Raw genomic sequence first — 20723 nt, 5'->3', positions numbered from 1 at the left:
CATGAGTTGCTGCCCTTCTTTTGTACAAGCAATACATTTTTATCCAAGGGAGAAGAGAAGCCTAAAACTGACTGTGTTTCGTTGTTTTGCCCCAGTACAAGGTTCAGATTCAAGTTTGCAATTAATTTCTAATAAACTGTACAGAACGTTGTGGCTGTGCTGTGTGGAAAAGGTTTTTCAGGCTCAGCTGAGTTTTTAATTCAAGTTAGAAATTATGTTACTGGTCCCCAGTCCCTTCCCTGGTTACTCTTCACAAAACTGTTTGAGTATCTTCCTTCTGCACACACAAATTCCCCCCACTTTTGGGATTTAGTCTCCTACTTACAGAGAACACAGACTCCCTCCTATTGACCTCTTTCAACATCTCTCTTCTTGTGAAACAAACCTGTATACTTGTGCTCTGCATAACTTATTTATTCTCAATCTTCCTTGCTTTTTAAAAATGCACTGAAGTCTGTGAATTTCCCTTTAGGGTTTGGGTGTTGCTTTAGGTACAATATTGGATTTTATAGTTACTCAATTCTAAATATTTCCTAATTTCCATTGTGATTTTTTTTTTTTATTCTCATGATGTTTTTAAGTTACTGAAGTTTATGTTACTGCTCTTAATATTGTCAATTTAAGACTTAATCATACTGTAAACAGAGAATGACATTCACCTTCTGGAGGTGAGTGTCTAGGAATAGTATTTTCCAATCTTTAGTCCTAAATAATTTCATCAATTGCAACTGCTTCATTGAATCCATCTATGTGGAGCACTATACCAGCATGTTTCTCTAGTTCACTCTGAGTTTCAAGTCTACAATTTTCTATACATTTATGAGACTAACTTCCTGTATATCCCATAGGCACTTTAGCCCTAACAAAATTAAAACCAAAGCATTATCTCCACACACCCTAGATATCTTCCTCCTTTTTTATTCTATTTTTAGAATGAAGATTTACATTCTCCCCAACTGTTCAAGCCAAAATTATTACATGCTTCTTTTATCCCTTTCTCACATGAGTTGAATGAACTGGACTGTGATTCAAGTGCTGTGAATTATATTTCCTAATTATCTCTTGAAGCCATCCTTTCCTCTCTATTTTTACAGGCCCTCGTCACTAGCCCCTTGGCCTTGCATTATCCTCCCAAATAGCCACAGACTTGCCACCTCTCCCTTTTCTCCTCCTCGTCATCTCTCCCTGTCTCCTTCTCTTCTTTGTTTCATCTACCACTTATACATTCAAATACATTTCTGATAATTGTATTCCTTTGTTAAAAATTTGTGATCACTGACTACAGGATAAAGTCTAAATATAGCACAACATATATGATTGTTTACCTGCATCTACTTGCATCTACTATGCAAGGAGAAACTTTTTAGGCTTGATATATGATTAAACATGCTATTTTAAATTCTTAGACATACAATTCTATTAAGAGCCTAATGTCAAGAAGGATTTAAATAGAAGTGCTGCCTTATATATGAAATCCTACATATTATATTCCTATGATCAAGAAGAAATTATGATCTGTGGATTTGGGGCCCATTTTCCAAAACAACATTACACCACTTATTGAGAGAACACAGGTTGCATCTTTAGCCTCAAAAACAATTTAAAACAGGTAAGCAGTGGCCACAGGACTGGAAAAGGTCAGTTATCATTCCAATCCCCAAAAAGGACAATGGCAAAGAATGTTCAAACTACCATATAATTGCGATCTCTTCACAAGCTAGCAAGGTTATGCTCAAAATTCTTCAAGCTAGGCTTTAGCAGTACATGAATCAAGAACTTCCAGATAAACAAGCTGAGCTTCAAAGAGGCAGAGGAACCAAAGATCAATTTGTCAACATTCACTGGATTATGAAGAAAGCAAAGGAGTTCCAGAAAAATAACCTACTTCTGCTTTATCAACTACGCTAACACTTGACAGTATGGATCACAACAAACTGTGGAAAATTCATAAAGAGATGGGAATACCAGATGACCTCCTGAGAAATCTGTATGTGGATCAAGAAGCAATAGTCAGAACCAGTCAAGGAACAACTGACTAGTTCCAAATTGGAAAAGGAATATGACAAGGTGGTATACTGTCACCCTGCTTATTTAACTTATGCAGAATATATCATGCGAAATGTGGCTGGATGAAACACAAGTTGGAATCAAGATTGCCAGCCAGGAGAAATAGCAACAACTTCAGATATGCAGATGTACCACTCCAATGGGAGAAAGTGAAGAGGAACTAAAGAGTTGCTTGATAAGGGTGAAAGAGGAGAGTGAAAAAGCTGGCTTAAAATTCAATATTCAAAAAACGAAGATCATGGCATTCAGTCCCATCACTTCATGGCAAATAGAAGGGGAAAAGAGGAAGCAGTGACAGGTTTTATTTTCTTGAGCTCCAAAGTAACTGCAGATGGTGATTGTAGCCATGAAGTTAAAAGAAAGGAAAGCTATGACTAACCTTTCCTACTTGGAAGGCAAGCTTTGACAAACCTAGATAGCATATTAAAAAGCACCTAACAAAGGTCCGCATAGTCAGAGCTACGGCTTTTCCAGTAGTCATGTATGGATGTGAGAGTTGTTCCATTAAGAAGGCTGAGCACCAAAAAATTGATGCCTTCAAATTGTGGTGCTAGAGAAGACTCTTGAAAGTCCCCTGGATTGCAAGGAGATCAAACCAATCAATCTGAAAGGAAATAAACCCTGAATATTCATTGGAAGGACTGATGCTAAAGCTGAAGCTCTAATACTTTGGCCACCCGATGCAAAGAGCCAGTACATTAGAAAAGATCTGATGCTGGGAAAGATTGAGGGCAGGAGGAGAAGTGGGAGGCAGAGGACAGGATGTTGAAATAGCACCACTGACTCAATGGACATGAATTTGAGCAAACTCTGGGAGATAGTGAAGGACAGAGGAGCCCGGCGTGCTGAAGTCTATAGGGTCAGAAAGATTCAGATACGACTTAAAAAAATCAGATACTGATTTTTGTAAGCAATTTTTCATTAAACAAGTGTCTATTTCCATCACTAGGAAAGGTTTCTAAGTCAAACAACTGAACAACAACAACAGAAGAAGGAAGAATTGGTATATGTTGGGACTCAGTACATTCCAGGACTCAAAGACAATAAGGCAATGTTCTGAATGTCACTGAAAATCATAAAATTTCAAAAGCAACAGAAAAAAAAAATTTCTGGAAAATTAAGTGATGAGTGAAAACATGGCCCATGCATACTTTGACCTGGCTTTATAAAGAAAAGGAAACAATCTTAAACCACACTGATAGCAAGGAGATGACACACTCTTCCTAGGATACATACCATATGTAACTAAAATTACAATACAGTAATCCATGTTTGTAAAAATAACCTTTAAAGATAATAAAATGTCAGTTACATTCTATACCCTCAATATGATGAAGACAGGTAAATACGATTCATTCCAGGAATGTTTTCATGACAAACAATTAAAAGAAGGTAAGCTCATAAAAAAGATAAGCATATTAATCAGTTAATTACTACTTTAATTGTCTGTTAATAATAAATTTTATTACTATAAACAATTTCATTCCTCCCAGCATCATGACATCAATACATTGCTCCATTTTACCTCCTATTACCTATTATTAAAACTAGATGCAATCATGGTTGTTTTGATTTTTGAACCATTCACCTCTAATATGTTTTTAAATTAGACAGTCAGTAAGAACAGACATTTCCTAAAAGAAATTAGCCAATTCTGAAAGACAGATGTGGAGTAAAAAACAGACCTTAGAGTTTTCAAAGAGAAGGAGAAAGTATCAAGATAGTACTATTCCTAGAAACTCCGCCTACTGCTTTGACACTATGGGGACTTTATCGATCTAATTTATTTATTGTGAAGCCAAATCCACTTTCTCAGTGTTACTGCTGCATCTGTGACGCTGAATTCGATGTGAATGTGTATAGGTTTTGATGTTGTTCAGTCGCACAGTTGTTCCAATTCTTTGTGCCCCCATGGACTACAGGGTTATATGTTTATGTATGCATATATTTGGGATTATATTTTTGAACTAAGGTGAGCTTCAGAAACTTATCTCCATGTAGTATATCTTTGACTCATAAAATGATTTTTAAAAAACTTAAATGTTTCATCTCATAAGCTTACGTCCTATGCAGTCTTACAGAAAAGAAAAAGCCCCTCTACATCAAGGATTAAGCCAAAGTAAGAATTTCAAAGAATATACTATACAAGCAAATCTTATGCATGTACTACAGACTTACTCATGTTTATTCCAGAATATGAGATGCGCACATTAAAAAATTGGAAGCAGTCTGCATTAAAAATTCAATGGTGCTTATGTTCTGAAATTTGATTGTAAGCCCCAACTATGTGTTACTAGTAGTTGTTGTGCAGAACAAACAAATCAACTGTGATCTAATCAGGACTATGTGACTAATACCTTTTCTATTTTCTGGAGATCACTGTTGCATACCTCTCAACATAACAGAAAACATTTAGTCCAAACTGTTTACAAAGATATAAACTTTAAAGAGAATCTTGCTTAAGCCTACTATATAAAAGGTTTAATTAACAAAGTTTAATTGCTATGACATTTATTTAAATTAATTATATTCCCACCAACATTTTACCTCTGGTCCTGGAGGGCCAGATGGCCCTTGGGGTCCTGGGTCACCTGTTTGGCCCTACAATGTGGAGGTTGGGGGAGAGAAATCAAAGTATAAACATTAATTTAATAAATATGATTGAAAAAGGAAACATATAGTATGCAAAAACTACTAAATATATTATGTCACACAAAGTTGTAATGACTTTCTGGCAAACAGCAGTCAATATATTATTTCAAAGTTGTGACGACTATTCAGAAAGACAAAATCATCATCATTGTATGAAACTTATTATATAAGATGTGTATAGATCTATACATATATACCCCTAAATATTAGAGATACAAATTAATGGAAATCAAATGAAGGAAAAAAATTGTGGTGTGGGTGTGTGTTATCCAAAGATAAGAGAATAAAGTTTGACTTAATAAAGTAGGAAACTCTACATAGGAACTGCTTTCATAGACAACTAGAATTCTAGGATTGCCTCTGAAAAATTCTCTCTCCTTTGGTAACTATAAGGGGCCTGATTTAGTAATTAAGAATCACCTGGATTTAAATACCTGTTGCTTAATGTCTCTCAGCCTATTTTCTCACCAATAAAATAGGAATAATAATAATGTTACTAACAGTCTTACAGTCATTGTGAGAAATAAATGAGACAAATGTAAAGTGTTAAGCACAGTGCTTAGCACATAGAAAGTACTCATTAAATGTTAATCAATTTTATAACTATTAATCTTTCCATTCACATCCTCTCTCAACTCCTGGATGTTACCTAGAATTCCTAGATTACTTTGATCCTTTGATTAAACTTCTGAAGATTTGATTTCTGTATCTCTGCAGCCATTTTCTGACATTCAGATTAACAATGTGAAATCAGGGCTGGAAAAGAAGGGTAAAAGCCTGATCCTGGAGAGGGTTGGTGATCCTCTCAAGAGTTGAAACTACGGAACATGGAAGGCCAAAAGACTGATATCCTTGTTTTCATCAAAACAACTGAATTCATTATTTTTGTCATATTAAATTTCTATGTGAGCTTCAAATCTGACAACAGGTCACAGAATATATAACATTTCTTGAATTTATTATACATAAACTCTTTACGTATCCAGTTTCTAAGAAGTGAAGCACAGTTTTCCATGTGTATTAAATTCATCCTCATACAGTGCTACAGTCTCTGGACTTAGGCAGTACACAGTACACCTACAATCAAACCTAGAGAAAAGCTGTAAAATATTATGCAGAAGTTCACTTAAGTTCCCCTAAATAAACAAAATCATACTCCATAGTGAGTATCTAAGGGATTCAAATTCTTGAAATGAAAAGTACCTCAGACAGACAGAAACAGCATTTTCACTGAGGCCCTCTAGTGGCAAAATCTAAACAAGACGCTAAATTTACAAGCTTGAGGAAAAAAAGGAATACAGCAGGCCTTTGTTATCAGAAAAGTTGATCCACAACCTGATATTTAAGAACATGAACTTGTGGAATAATTTTATTTATCCTTCAGAAAAATTTTCATTTTGAAAAATTTCAACTGCAAGTTTCCTTGAATGTCAATTTACCTTTATAAAAATGTAAAGAACTGAATAATGATTAGGTAAACTTCTATAAATGGTGGCAACTTCTAGCTAAAAAATGAAAAGGACATAATTGACTTTGTTTTTTCTCTTTAAAAAAACAATATTTCTTAACTTAAGATAGGTAGTTTTCTCTAGTTTTTAAATACTTGCAGGGTAAAAGTTTTCCTATTTCAGAATGTTAAAAAACTTCTAGATCAGAACATTCTTTTATCTTGAAAACATTCTTTCATGTTACAACTTAGATCCATTTGAAAACAGTATCAGTGACACTAACATTGTAGATGACAGAAAACCAAAAAACCAAAGGTAGGAGACATAAAAGAATAAAGACATTCATATGACTTTGGCATTCGTTGCATGATAGGGAGCAAATAGTTTAGATAGACACTAACTTGTACAATTTATTTTTAATATAGTTGCTTATTTTTGTAAGAAATTTTTCATTAAACAAGTGTCTCTTTCCATAACTAGGAAAGGTTTCTAAGTCAAACATCTACAATTTTTAAAATAATACTAAGATACAAACAAACTGATAAAGTGAGAGTCTAAAGTCAAGGTGGTCTCACAAATAATAATTCCTAAGTCTCTTATCTTATCTTTAGTCCAAAGTACATATTTTTCAAGATTTGATAAAACGAAAAATAGTCAGCTGTCTCTGACCAAAGTAATCCCTGCTGATATTAACATTTTTTATTAGAGTAGTACAGAAATGTATAATATGAACAAGTAAAAACCTCACTCTCATCATTAGCGACCCCATGGACTGCAGCCTACCAGACTCCTCCGTCCATGGGATATTCCAGGCAAGAGTACTGGAGTGGGTTGCCACTGCCTTCTCGGTTAATGCTGCTTACTTTGATACAAAAATAAACAATCTAAAGATGAGAGGGTGGAGTTAGGGAAACATGCTGAAATTGCTCAGGAAAACAACACTCTTTTATAATGTTCGATTAATAAATTATAATTTTATATCTAATTTTTGTATCTGGAGAATTCCATGGACTGTATTGTCTATGGGGTCACAAAGAGTCGGACATGAATGAACGACTTTCACTTCATTTTGGATCTACAATCACAGTCAAAGAGTTGTAATCAACATTGAAACCCTAAAACAATCTTAAAACATTGAAGCATAAAACACTATGGCACAGTGACTAAGCGCATGGACTCTGACATCTGTGGTCACCAAGGTGTTCTTGGGTGATTACCAACTAACTATGGGACCTTGGGCAAGTTATTTAACTCTCTGTCTCACTTTTCCTCATAGGTAAAATAGGAATAATAATGGTACCAACTTCATATGACTGTTTTAAGGATTAAATTAGAAGTATAGGATTTAGAATACTGCCTGGCATTTTATGAACACTCAGAAAATTTTAGGTATAATCATTACTATGATTTTTAATATGTAGATATGTATCATTAACTCAAGTTTTAACCGCTCTATTTAAATGTTTTTAACTATTCAGTAACTTTAGTTTTATAGTTTACTGGGCTTCAAGTTAACTACAATACACAGTATCCTTTTATTTCAATTAATTGATGCACAAAGATTTAAAAAAGACAAGGAACTAGAATATTTGGGTCCATAGGAGAGTGTGACATGCTATCTTTTCTTCAGAATGTTCCCTTAATGAAACAGATGTTTGAATAAATTATGGTGTTATTTAAGGTTGCTTTATATTTTCTGGCTTAAAATCCACTGCTTAGTTTAAATTCTGTCTATAATAGATTAACCAAAATCTTTAAGGCTCATGGAAACTTGGCTTTGGACTGGGATGGAGGAGGTGAGGAGAGTGAGGCCCCATAATCTATGGACTGTAAACTGAAAACTTCAAGGATTAGCTGTATTCTAAAACTGGAGAGAAAACCCCGTACTGGTAGACGTAAACCCTACTTCTTACATTCCACGAACACCAACAGGTATCAAGAGTCGTGTCATAGTGCACACTCCATGAATCAGAAAGAACAAGCAGAAGTTCAAACCTACTGAAGGTCCTGGCTTTCCTCTCATCCCTGGTGGTCCAGGAAAACCCACAGCACCCTAAAAGAGCAGTAAAGAGAGAAGTTTTACACCACGGGAGGCAGAGGTGCCCCTACTTGCAAATTATTTTTAAAATTCATGGAATTATTCTAAAAAAAAAATTGAGAAAATGTTTCAAACGAGACATGCAGAATCATATTGATATTATATCCTAAAAAAATACATGATTTGAAATAATGAGTATTCCCTTCTGTTTAAAGAATGCATACATTTTCACTTTTTTTTTTTTTTTAAATTTATGTAAAACTAATGGTACCTTGTCTCCAGTATACCCTGTTTCTCCTAGCTCTCCTGCAATGCCTTGTTCACCCTGGGGAGCACAATTTCACACAAAGACACTTAAGCAATGCAAATGTGGCAATCAGAAGGCAAATACAAGTCATACAAGAATAATTTCTCTATTTCTCCTACTTTTGAGAAAACTATGTAACTGATATTACAGATTGGATCCTGTATTTTAATAAAAATATTTTGTAAGTGGTGCTGACTCAAAAAAAAAAGTAAATGTGATAAAAAAAATTTATCTCTATGACAATGCAAATATTTAAATCACCTTATCACCTTTGATTCCAGGTAGGCCCTTATTGCCCGAAAGACCCTAAAAAAGAAAGTGACACTTTGTGACATTATAGAGAAATCAAAGTGAAATATCCATTATGTAAACAGAAACATACCACGGGGCCAGGGATTCCAGAAGGTCCAGTTGGCCCCACAGGACCAACACTGCCCTGAAAAGCAATAAGAAAGAAAGGTATCCTTGAGCACCACTAGGATTAAAAAGAGAGCATGGTAAACTTAAAATAATTCATCTTACTAATTTCCCATACATGCCTTGTTCTCTAACAACTTCTTTTACTCTTTACATTGTAAATCATACCAATCATTCAAATTTTAGTGAGGTCTATTCTGCTTCCTTAAGCCTACTCATACTGATCTAATCTATTAGGATCCTTCTCTTCCTTGAGTTCTTATACTTACTATCCAAAGGATTCATTTCGAAATATTTCCCCAAAGAGATATCTTGATGATAGGGGAAATATTTTAGTGCCATGTTCCCAGGAAGTATTCAAAAAATATTTCATTTGATTTTCTTAGATTTTTCTTTCACCAATTTATTCAGCAAATATTTACTGGGAAGTTACTATGTGCTAGGCATTCCAATGACTTCATGATCTACAACTTGCAGAGACAAAATTTACCGTAAGTTCAGGGAACTGAGTAGTGAACAAAAGGCTCTACTCTTCTGGGTTGCTCTCATTCATTCATCATTTAACATTTATTGAGCAGAATATGTATCAAACATTGTAGTACTGTTGTATGGTAGTGTCAGGAAACAAACATGAAAAAGACACAGTCACCAATATCAAGCTTTTCAATATAACTTCTCCAATGCAAGACTACACAAAAACATTAACTACCACTATAATCTCTTGCAAGCAAGAAACCCAGAAAAACTTCAACACGTCATCTTAAAACTTAAAGGACAATAGCAACTATAAAAGTTTCTGAAAGTAAAACTTGAAAAAATAGTGGAAATCTCTTTGATTGTTTGGAGATAATTTTTGTGTCAACAATGCCTTTGTCTTTTTTCTTTTCTCTTGCTACCTCCCTATGCTTGGCTAACACATCATCCTTTATCTTCAAAGAGTTGCTTTCAACCTCCCTTTTATGCTTCCCAAATGTTTAGGAACTTTTAAAGGTGTATTTGTGAGGATGTGGAAAATGTTGCCCAGTTTAGTTATAATCCATATTTCTTAGGACGGTATCCCAGACCCTTACTACCAGTTTTCCATCAGTACTTTCTGTCTCATCTTCTTCCACTTGTTCCTACTTGCCTTTTCCTTCTCCCTCCTCTAAATCCAACATTCTAGACAATGAACCGTTTTCTAGTCTGAACACACTCTCTCTTCTCACACCTCCAAGCCTTTGAAAACATAGCTTCCACTAATGGAATGTGCTTCTGCTGCAGTACGAAATATATTGCACTGTTTTTGCTTTTTTTTTAGTTGGTTTCCTTTTTTGTTTGTTTTCCTTCTGTCTTCCTCGTCTGTGCATTCTGTGAGTGTAGAAGCATGATTTATTCATTTTTTTATATCTCAAGCCCAACATAATAATTGACACATAATAGTTTTGAAATGAAGTGTGGAATGAATACTGGAGGAAGAAATCAACTTTAAATTTAAAACAGTGATTTCTAGAGTGCTGACATTTCAGTACATTTCTAAGAGTCCACATTTATATACTACAAATTTCAGAATGGAAAATATGACATCTTTACTTTGGGGTGAGTCCTATAGTCTGTGAAACATAAGATAAATTATTCCCAACATATTTAATGCTGAAAAATATGAGACTGTGAGAGGCATAATATTTTCCAACTTAACAAATGGAAACACAGCATCAATACATCATTGACAAATTCCATTGATGGGAAATATTCTTATAATTACAGTGGCTAGTTTACTCAAGGTTCGTAGCTTTAAAACTTCTGATAGTCATTCAAAATGTCTCTGTTTGGAAGTCACACAGCACTAATTCATGTAAGAAATGGAAAGGAATATCAAAAACAAATATTTCTTTATTGTCCTGTTGTTTTTCTATAGACAATATGCTTAATTCTTATTTCAGTAAATATACTACTGTGCATAGTCTGGCATCTTCAGATGGATATCCCTTGTATGCACAATATTCTATTTTACTTTTTAGTAGCTCTGAAAGAAAAATCACAAAATAGTAAATTTCAGGAGGTATCAAAAAACTTATTCATTATAAAGGACCAAGTGAAATAAAGAATTTGAAAGCAAAATGATATGGGTATAGAAACTTCCAAGAAACATCAAATATGTTGTGGTATGTCACAGGTTGTATGGAAAATCCTACTCCTAAAAAACTACATACTCTGAAATTGATTCATGATAGATTAGTAACAGTTTTCAGTTCCATAAAGATAACCTGAAGGTCCTTCAACACTCCCTACCTACCATACTTCATTCCCATAAGATGATGAAGCAGACAGAAGAAGTAATTTCATGCACTGGGACTTAGCAGAGGGTGTCTGGGATATAGCAATAGAAGCAAAAAAGCCTCCCACAGAGTGACAAATAATAGAGAACTATTGAGTCAAAGTCAATCAAAGAAATAGAGAGACCCAAGGGTAGGTTCTGACCAAAATAGCTGCTGCTAAGTCATGTCAGCCGTGTCCGACTCCGTGCGACCCCATAGACGCCAGCCCACCAGGCTCCCCCGTCCCTGGGATTCTCCAGGCAAGAACACTGGAGGGGGTTGCCATTTCCTTCTCCAACGCATGAAAGTGAAAAGTGAAAGTGAAGTCGCTCAGTCGTGTCCGACTCTTAGCGACCCCATGGACTGCGGCCCATCAGGCTCCCCCGTCTGTGGGATCTTCCAGGCAAGAGCACTGGAGTGGGGTGCCATTGCCTTCTCCATACCAAAATAGCAGCCACTAGCCAATTATAGTTCATGAGTGAACATATCACCAAAAAGATTGTGAATGCCATTATTGGGTTTTTCAATCATACCCAGCCACACTACCAGGCAATAATCACTGTTACTAATTGAGGAGGCAAATGACAGTGACAATTAACTGCATGGAGGAAATAATCTAAAGAAAGCAGTATCACCTCTTGTCAGGAGCTACACCTGCCCTGCTGGAAGGGAACACATGAAAAGCAACAGTACAAGGCAAACATTAACCTGTTTACTATGGAACACCAAAGTTCACATAATCGTTCCTAATTGTCTTCAAAACCTCACCTGCTTCCATTCCTCTCCCATCACCCCACACTTCCCAGGCTGCAAGCCCACTCTGCCTCTTGTCATTTCCCAAACATTCCATTTCCCCCCACATCTGTGCATCTGAACACAGCCTTCTTCTGCCCAAGAGCCGCTTCCCCAACTCACCCCACTCACACACAGTCAACAAAACAACTTAAAAGACATCTCCTTGGTGAAGCCACTCTGATTTTCTAAGATAAATTGCTCCATTCTCAGTGGCTTGACTTGAGCCCATATTAGGTTATAATATTGCGAGGAAACAGGAAGCTTAATTTGTTTATATGTATTTCTTAGGCCTGGCATCTAGTTCAGCATTTGATACACAGTAGGTGCTCCCAGTATTTTGATTAAAATTGTAATAAATGTACAAGGGAGGAAGCAATAATACCTGTTCTATCTATTTTAAAAATTAGATACATGTGAAAGAAAGTACTTTGGAAAGTATAAAATACCATCTCTATTTCTGTCAGAACTACAAAAATGACTGTTAGTTTCAAAAGCCATTTTCATTTCTATAGAATCTCTTCCCACCTACCAAAGGGTGAACGGAGGAAGAGAAAGGACAGAAAACCCAGGTATTTTTATTGAGTATTATTATGTGTCAGGCACTGTGCTAAGGCCTGGAACTGAAAGATAAGTAATAGCTAACTATTGGGCAGAAAAGTAGAGCTTAAGTGTTTCGGGCAGACAAATAAGTGCAAAGGCCATGTAGTGAGGAGGCGGCATCTGAAGAATGAACAGCTTGGCTTATGCACAGAGTATATTCTCAAGATGCAGAGAGGAACCAAAAGCCTAGACATCGTAGGCCATGTTAAGAATATTGGTCTGGGTCTTAAACATAATAATGGAAACCTTGGAGCTAACCAGCCTTAATGCTAATAGGTCAGATTAAGAATGCAGAAAGTGTGTCTCTGGAGTCTAGCTGCCTTCCCCTGCTTCCCGTCTCTCCCCACTGCTAGGGCCAGTGACTACCACTTACAGGTACAGCCCTATTCTAAATTCTGAGAAAAGAAATTGATCATTTGGGCTCTATCTTCACATAGAGCTTCTCAGGACATCTAAAGAAATCTCTTAAGAGATACAATACATATTTTAAGGTTATAGAAGTTTTAAGGAAATGGTATAGCACAAAGGGGAGAATTCCGAACCCTGGATGTACATCACCTGGCTCCAAATCCAAGTTCAACACTTATAAGCTAAATGGTCTTAGGCTGTTCTGAGAATTAAATTACCTAATCTTTGTGACTAGCACATAGAAAATACTAAATGAAAGTTAGCTGTTATTGCTAATTTTATTACAATTACTATATTAATATTATAGAAAAGTCTGAAAGTCTTAGACTAACGATAGTTTTTTAGTTCTCAATTCTATATTCCTGCCATCCCATATGGGAAAGTTAAAAACCTATTATGCTGATTTCTACCACAGTTTCAATAGCTAAACTTCTGAAAGGTATTCCTTTGGCCAGGCCACCACCTTCTGCCGTGGGTCAGTTAAGATGGGGGAAAAACTTTAAATTTGTAGTCAGAAGACCTGTGTTCAAGTTCAAGCTAAAAATACTGTAGCTATAACTTATGGTATAAAACTCTGGAGTCTTAATTACCTACTTTACATATTAGAGTGTGCTCTAAATTGATTTTTAAAGGAAATTTTACCTCTGCTATGGTCATACCCTACTTTTATGTGAATAGAAATAGGCTTACCTTTAAGATTCTATTTTCATTAGGCTCCTTACATTTCATAAAAGTATGTCATTCTTGCTTTTAGTTCAGTTTTCAATGTTAAAGCATGTGGCTCTAAATTTATATACCATATCTGTAACTTATATCCCTGTCATGGACCAGAAGTTTGGATGAGAGAAATTTATATTTATGAAGACATACCAGGAAGATACATATGACAGTTTGATTAGTCAAATAAATAATCAAAAATGTATCAGAAAGACATGTATCTGGACTGGATTGTTTTAGCCTTCAAAGAACTGCTTTTACTAAACTGTAGTTTGATGACATCAGAAACTTTAGTGAAACTTAAGAGCTGAATTTACTGTATAAAAATTAATTAGGTGAACAAATAATAGTTACTATTTTAAGAACAATAAATAAATGAGGTATAAAAATGTTCAATGGTACTGGTGAAGTCTGCCTCCTACCTTTTGTTCAGGATGATTTTCCTAATCATTTATTTAATTTTATCTCATAAAGCCTACAGTTACCATGTGCTTTTGTTAGCCCTATCTGTCTCTCCAGACCAGATGGTATGAAAGACTACCTCAAAGGAAAGAAGTGGCTGTTCTAGGTCTCATACTTCTGGAGAAACTGAATCTTGATTAAGCATTCTTCAATGAAACAGACAAATGCACATTAACCTGTTAAAATCTGTTATTTTAACTTATCATAAAATATAATTCATTTTTAGATTCATATTACTGATCAAATTTGCATATCTGGCAGGAAAACATGTGTGAGTAATGTTGATATTCAACAATGACACTAAAATTTTCTTTATCCTAAAGTTTGTAAAACACATTGAACATATATAAACACACACAAAAGAATTTTATAAGAAGGATGATATTTGATACTTACTCGAAGCCCAGGAAATCCCGGAGGACCAATGCTACCTATAAGTCCCTATGTAATAGAAATGTGAAAAATTGGTTAAATTTGATTTCAAACTAAATGTATTTTCTAAAGATGAAGACAAAAATTTCTAGGAAAAAATATACCAAATTTTACCTTCTTCTAGCTAACTTCGGCAACTTCCCTACTCTTTTGCATCCTAAGAAGTGCAGTTCTTTGGTGGCAGCTAATGTTCTATAAAAGTAGCCCAGGCTCCATGCTTTTGGATGCCAGGACTACCACCTCACCTGGGATAATAGATTTCTCTGTCTGTTATGTGAGTAAGTCTCATTAATAATCAGCATTAGAGACATAATATTAGCCTACTGTTGTTGTTTAATCTCTAAGTTGTGTCTGGCTCTTTCTGTGACCCCATGGACTGTAGTCCACCAAGCTTCTCTGTCCACAGAATTTCCCAGGCAAGAATATTGGACTGAGTTGCCACTTCTATTCCAAGGGATCTTCCTGACCCAGTGATCAAACCCATGTCTCCTGCATTGCAGTTGGACTCTTTACCACTGAACCGCCATGGAAGCCCTAATTAGCCTATATGTAGTGAGAAAAGACAGGATGGTCAACTTGTTAGGTGAGAAGAACATTTTCAGATGACTTAAAACACTGTCAGCTCTTTTGAAGAACTTTATTTAAATTTTCTAAATTTCTCATTTATAAAACAGATATAATATTTGTTTTCATTTTGTAAAAGAACACAATGAAAACTGTTATATAAAAGGTTCTGAAAATTTCCATAAAGCACTATACAAATGTAAGAAATTACCAATATAGTTAAATTATTTGTACGAGGTTTTAAACTATCATTTTTCCAGTTGATTCTTGAGGAGCCTTTGTGAGTCTTTTGACCTCATCATTACATTCCTTGTGATAACTTCTAATCTATACCACATCAGTGTTATATCATTTACATGGTACAAAGTATAAGAATAAACCTCCCCTTTTTTCCTGCATTTAAACTGTTTTGAAACAGAGGTGTAGTATAAAATTTAAGAATTATAAACCAATACACTGAAAATATCCAGTTAATTCTTGCATTTTAAAGATGACTCAAAATGCTCTTCAAGCAGTGTAATTTAAGTATAAAAAGCAGATTTCAAAGGGTAAAATGTTAATATTTTTTAGGAGCCCAACTCTAAAAAATTTCATGTATACTTGACAAGATGGTTTCATACTAAATGTGTAAAGACATAAATGGTATAAAAGAAACATGTAAATAATGCTTAACTTTATTATGCCTGAAATGAGAAGCTGCTCAGAATCATGGGAAATAAAAAGATGACAAACATTTTACTTTAGACTGATTCAATTTTTTAACAGTTTGCTTCAAAATCAGTCCTACTCTTATTTTATCTTCTAAGCCTTATAACAAAACTTTTGCTAAATTCAATGCATAAGCTAATATAGTTTATACCTTAGAAAATGAAATAAAAGGAAACTATTTTCAAACACTATTTTATTTACAGATGTCTAAATATAGGAATTATTCCTAATATAGGCAAAACAGCATTCCATCATTTTTTATAATATGTTAGTTTTAGAATTTTAACTCCCTGATCTGAATACAGATATCTAAATGATCCCCTCAAAGACTTCTTTATAAATTACTCAAAAGTAAGGTAGGTCAATAATAGGTTTGAGTCCAAAAGAGCAATCACTAAACGCACAATTTTTACATGAGGCTTGTTAGTACCTTGATATATATGAAAGGCGTCTTTCCCATGTCCGCCCACCCCCCCACTGAATATACAAGTCAATATTGTGATTGTATACTTCTAATATTTTACTTAGTAATGTATAACATAGTCAAGATACTGAATTGTAAAGATCATCTCAAGACAGAATTTATAACACTTTGTTTTACTTCTCTTGTAAAATCACAAAATGGAATGTGCTCAGTGGTATCACAATTGTCTGGTCAAGAGTGTTTGTCAGGAATGTGGTAATGAGCATGACAAGCACGGTTGCTATGGAATCCAAATGATGCTAGAATGCAAGGGTGGACCTTCACTATTTACTCACAGGACTGCCATCAGGACCCGCAGGGCCTCTGTCTCCAAAGTCACCTGGAAAACCCTAACCCAAGGAAAGAGAAAGAAATGCTGTTAAAACCCAAATAAGGAATTCATCTTTGCTTTGTTTTCAGGTAAGGAACTTAGTAATAGGAAGTACTTATTTCCTAACCTATAAATTGTAGTGCAACAAAAATGTGTATTTGTTTTGCATAAAACATCACTGATTTTTAAGTACATAATTTCTATATTTTATAAAGATTACTTTACATGCCACAAAATATATACAGAAAGATAAGCTGGAGGAAACAGAAATGTGTTCATCATTATATAAAGAATCACTGCATTAGAGGAAATACAATCAAGATTTCCAACTGACCAATTCATTAGTTACATCCACTATTTCAGGTTGTTCGTATATACCCAGCACAGAAAATGAAATGGCTAATAACAATGAGCATAAACTTAGTACACTTATCTTGTGCAAAAGGCTTTACGCACATTGTTACATATACATTACTTCATTCCATCTTCACAGCAGGTCAAATCAGTGAGTATAATATTCTCACTTTGCAGCTGAGGAAACTACAGTGTAAAAGAGTTAAGTCACTTGCAATTTCTAGTGATGGGTGGGACCAAGATTTGAATGGATGCAGTCTGACTGCAGAGTCAGCTCTTTTTTACTGTCTATATGAATACTGTAACTCATCACTTCAAGATATGATACAATATGTAAGAACGTCATTTAAGAAAAAGAAAAATGCCTATAAATATTACAAATACAAAATGGGATGTCACTGAAATATAGCCTTCTTAAATGCCTACTGAGAATTCCATAGAGTAAAACTATTAAGGGCAGTAAATTAACATACTTTCTAATTATAACTTCTATTGTAAAATAACTCAATTATTTAGTTACTCTTACTTTACATATTCAAGATTTCACCAGTGATTTAGCACTGAGTTTATCAACTTTAAAGCTCATTTGTAAGAAGACTACTTTATGGGACTTCTCCAGTGGCACAGATTTACAAGCTGGATTTAGAAAACACAGATGAACCAAAGATCAAATTGCCAACATCCAGTAGATTATAGAAAAGGCAAGAAAATTCCAGAAAACATCTACTTCTGATTTAGGGATTATGCCAAAGCCTTTGACTGGGTGGATCACAATAAACTGTGGAAAATTCTTAAAGAGATGGGAATACCAGACCACCTTACCTGCCTCCTGAGAAATCTGTATGCAGGTCAAGAATCAACAGTTAGAACCAGACATGGAACAATGGACTGGTTCCAAATTGGGAAAATAGTACGTCAAGGCTGTATATTGTCACCCTACCTATTTATATGCAGAGTACATCATGCGAAATGCTGGGCTGGATGAAGCACAAACTGCAATCAAGATTGCCAGGAGAAATATTAAAAACCTGATATGCATATGACACTACCCTTATGGCAGAAAGCAAAGAAGAACTAAAGAGCCTCTTGAAGAAGGTGAAAGAGGGGAGAGAAAAAGTTGGCTTAAAATTCAACATTCAAAAAACAAAAATCATGGCATCCCGTCCCATCACTTAATGGCAAATAGATGGGGAAACAATGGAAACAGTGAGAGACTTTATTTTGGGGAGCTCCAAAATCACTGCAGATGGTTACTACAGTCATGAAATTAAAAGATGCTTGCTCCCTGGAAGAAAAGCTATGACCCACCTAGATAGCATATTAAAAAGCAGAGACATTATTTTGCCGACAAAGGTTTGTCCAGTCAAAACTATGGTTTTTCCAGTAGTCATGTATGGATGTGAGAGTTGGACTATCAAGAAGGCTGAACACTGAAGAATTGATGCTTTTGAACTGTGGTGTTGGAGAAGACTCTTGAGAGTCCCTTGGGCTGCAAGGAGATCCAACCAGTCCATCCTAAAGGAAATCAGTCCTGAATATTCATTGGAAGCACTGATGCTAAAGCTGAAGCTCCAATACTTTGGCCACCTGATGCAAAGGGCTGACTCATTAGAAAAGACCCTGTTGCTGGGAAGGACTGAAGGCAGGAGCAGAAGGGGACAACAGAGGATGAGATGGTTGGATCACCGACTCAGTAGACAAGAGTTTGAGCAAGTTCCAGGAGATGGTGAAGGACAGGGAGGCCTGGTGTGCTGCAGTCCATGAGGTCACAAAGTTGGGATACAACTGAGTGACTGAACAAGAACAACCAGTGGTGCAGTGGATAAGAACCTGCCTACCAACACAGAGGACACCTGTTCAAGCCCTGGTCTGGGAAGATTACATGCCTCAGAGCAACTACTGGCGCCACAACTACTGAACCCGAGTGCTGTAACTACTGAAGCCCACGCGCATGTTCCCTGTGTTCTGTAACAAGAGAAGCCACCACAATGAGAAGCCTGCACACTGCATCAAAGAGTAGCCCCCACTCGTCGCAACCAGAAAAAGCCCTCTCATAGCAACGAAGGCCTAGTGCAACCAAAAATAAATTATTTTTTTAAAAAAGACTACAAAATGCTTTGTAAGACTTATTTCCAACAGTTTGATAGCATTCATTTATAAAAACTTGTAAGATTAACAAAAATAAAAGCACATTATTTGATTTGTTATAGTCTTTTACTTAGGCAAGCCAGTATTAAATATTGTTTAACAAACTGCCAGAAATCACTGCTTCACTAATACAAACATGAATGGACTAAACTTAAAAGATGTTTTAAGAATGGGGGAAAAAAAGGTATGATGTTTCTAAGACACAGTTAATTCTTACTAGAAGCAGTTTCTCTTATTTTGTAATTAGAGGATAATGCAAAAATCATCTGTGAAGTCAAACATATTGCACCTATACCCCCTTTAAAATCAGTTGAAATTCAGACAGGGATTTGCTTTCATTGTCCTCAGAAGTCAAATGCTGTTGCCAACAAACTTAAAAATCTACAATACATCATTCCATTCAGTATGATTTATTATGGGCATTTGAAAGTTTTTATGACATACAGGTAATGGAAAGAGTAGAATTAAAACACTGTAATAAAAAATCTGAAGTATAAGAGACGATTGATATTTTTAGACAGATCCTAAGTAAGTTTTCCAGAAAACTCAGTGAAATAATAAACAGTAGGGGACACACTGCATGATTCCACTGATATGAAATGTCCAGAACAAGTAAATCTACAGAGATAGAAAGTAGATTAGTGATTGCCTAAAGCTTGTGATGTGGTGAAGAACTGGGGGGTGACATCACATAGTTTCTTTCTGAGATAATGAAAATGTTCTAAAATTAGACAGTGTGATGGCTGCACAAATCTGTGGCTATACTAAAAACCACTGAATTCTACACTTTCAAGGGGCAAATATATGTAAATTATATGTTAATAACTTTTCTTTTAAGTGCAATTGGTCTAAACAAGAAGCTAGATTGCTAAAATCATTTTTGGGGACTCATTCAGGATGCCTAGAAGATGTGATCTTTGAAACCCATTGGTCCCCTACCCTCATCCAGTGGGAGATGCTGCTCTCCAGTCCAGCCTCCCACATAACTAATGATTTCTCCCTGGGGAGAAGAGAGAGACCTGTGACTAGTTCTCCGCTTATCACAAAGCCTGTATTCCCTACGACCAACATAAAAACAACAAAATAAGTACTTATGAATTTCAACTTCCTATTCTTCTGGTAGTTCAACAATATATATAATAAATATTAGCTGCCCAATGTTACTTTGCCCTGAAACAATTTAGTTGAACTGAAACTGCATCTACTTTTAAAAATTTTATGTATTATTTCTCCTCTCACTTTGCTACCCTTTAAGCATTCCATTTCATTTTTAATTTCTCTGTTCTAGATAGAAAAAATTTATTGTTTTTATCCATCTTATATATTGGCCACTGTATTACCAATATTTGAAATAATTCCTATTACATCTAGACATTTTGTTTTATGAAATATAGTACAGTTAATGTCACAGAAAAGCATCATTTGGCTATATTGGTCATATATTTTCTTTTGAAGAAAATCATGCCAGTGTTTTATAATGTTGCATATGCCCCTGCTTGTTCATGCTTTATTCAGTTG

General features: G+C 35.3%; 1 protein-coding gene across 1 annotated transcript in view; it reads right to left on the bottom strand.

The window, feature by feature from the left end:
- The window catches only part of COL24A1 (collagen type XXIV alpha 1 chain), a 350400-nt gene that overhangs the window by 226024 nt on the left and 103653 nt on the right, over positions 1-20723 (bottom strand). The window contains exons 12-18 of the mRNA XM_070467179.1: positions 16669-16722; positions 14602-14646; positions 8895-8948; positions 8774-8818; positions 8477-8530; positions 8167-8220; positions 4615-4668 (exon numbers count right to left, since the gene is read on the bottom strand). Coding sequence (XP_070323280.1) covers positions 4615-4668; positions 8167-8220; positions 8477-8530; positions 8774-8818; positions 8895-8948; positions 14602-14646; positions 16669-16722 — 360 coding nt within the window. The remainder of the gene's footprint in view (positions 1-4614; positions 4669-8166; positions 8221-8476; positions 8531-8773; positions 8819-8894; positions 8949-14601; positions 14647-16668; positions 16723-20723) is intronic.

Source organism: Odocoileus virginianus, chromosome 5, assembly GCF_023699985.2.
Source record: "Odocoileus virginianus isolate 20LAN1187 ecotype Illinois chromosome 5, Ovbor_1.2, whole genome shotgun sequence".
In the NCBI taxonomy this organism is placed as follows: Eukaryota; Metazoa; Chordata; class Mammalia; order Artiodactyla; family Cervidae; genus Odocoileus; species Odocoileus virginianus.
The sequence above is the reverse complement of the archived record's forward strand: the minus strand, read 5'-3'. Positions and strand labels throughout refer to the sequence as shown.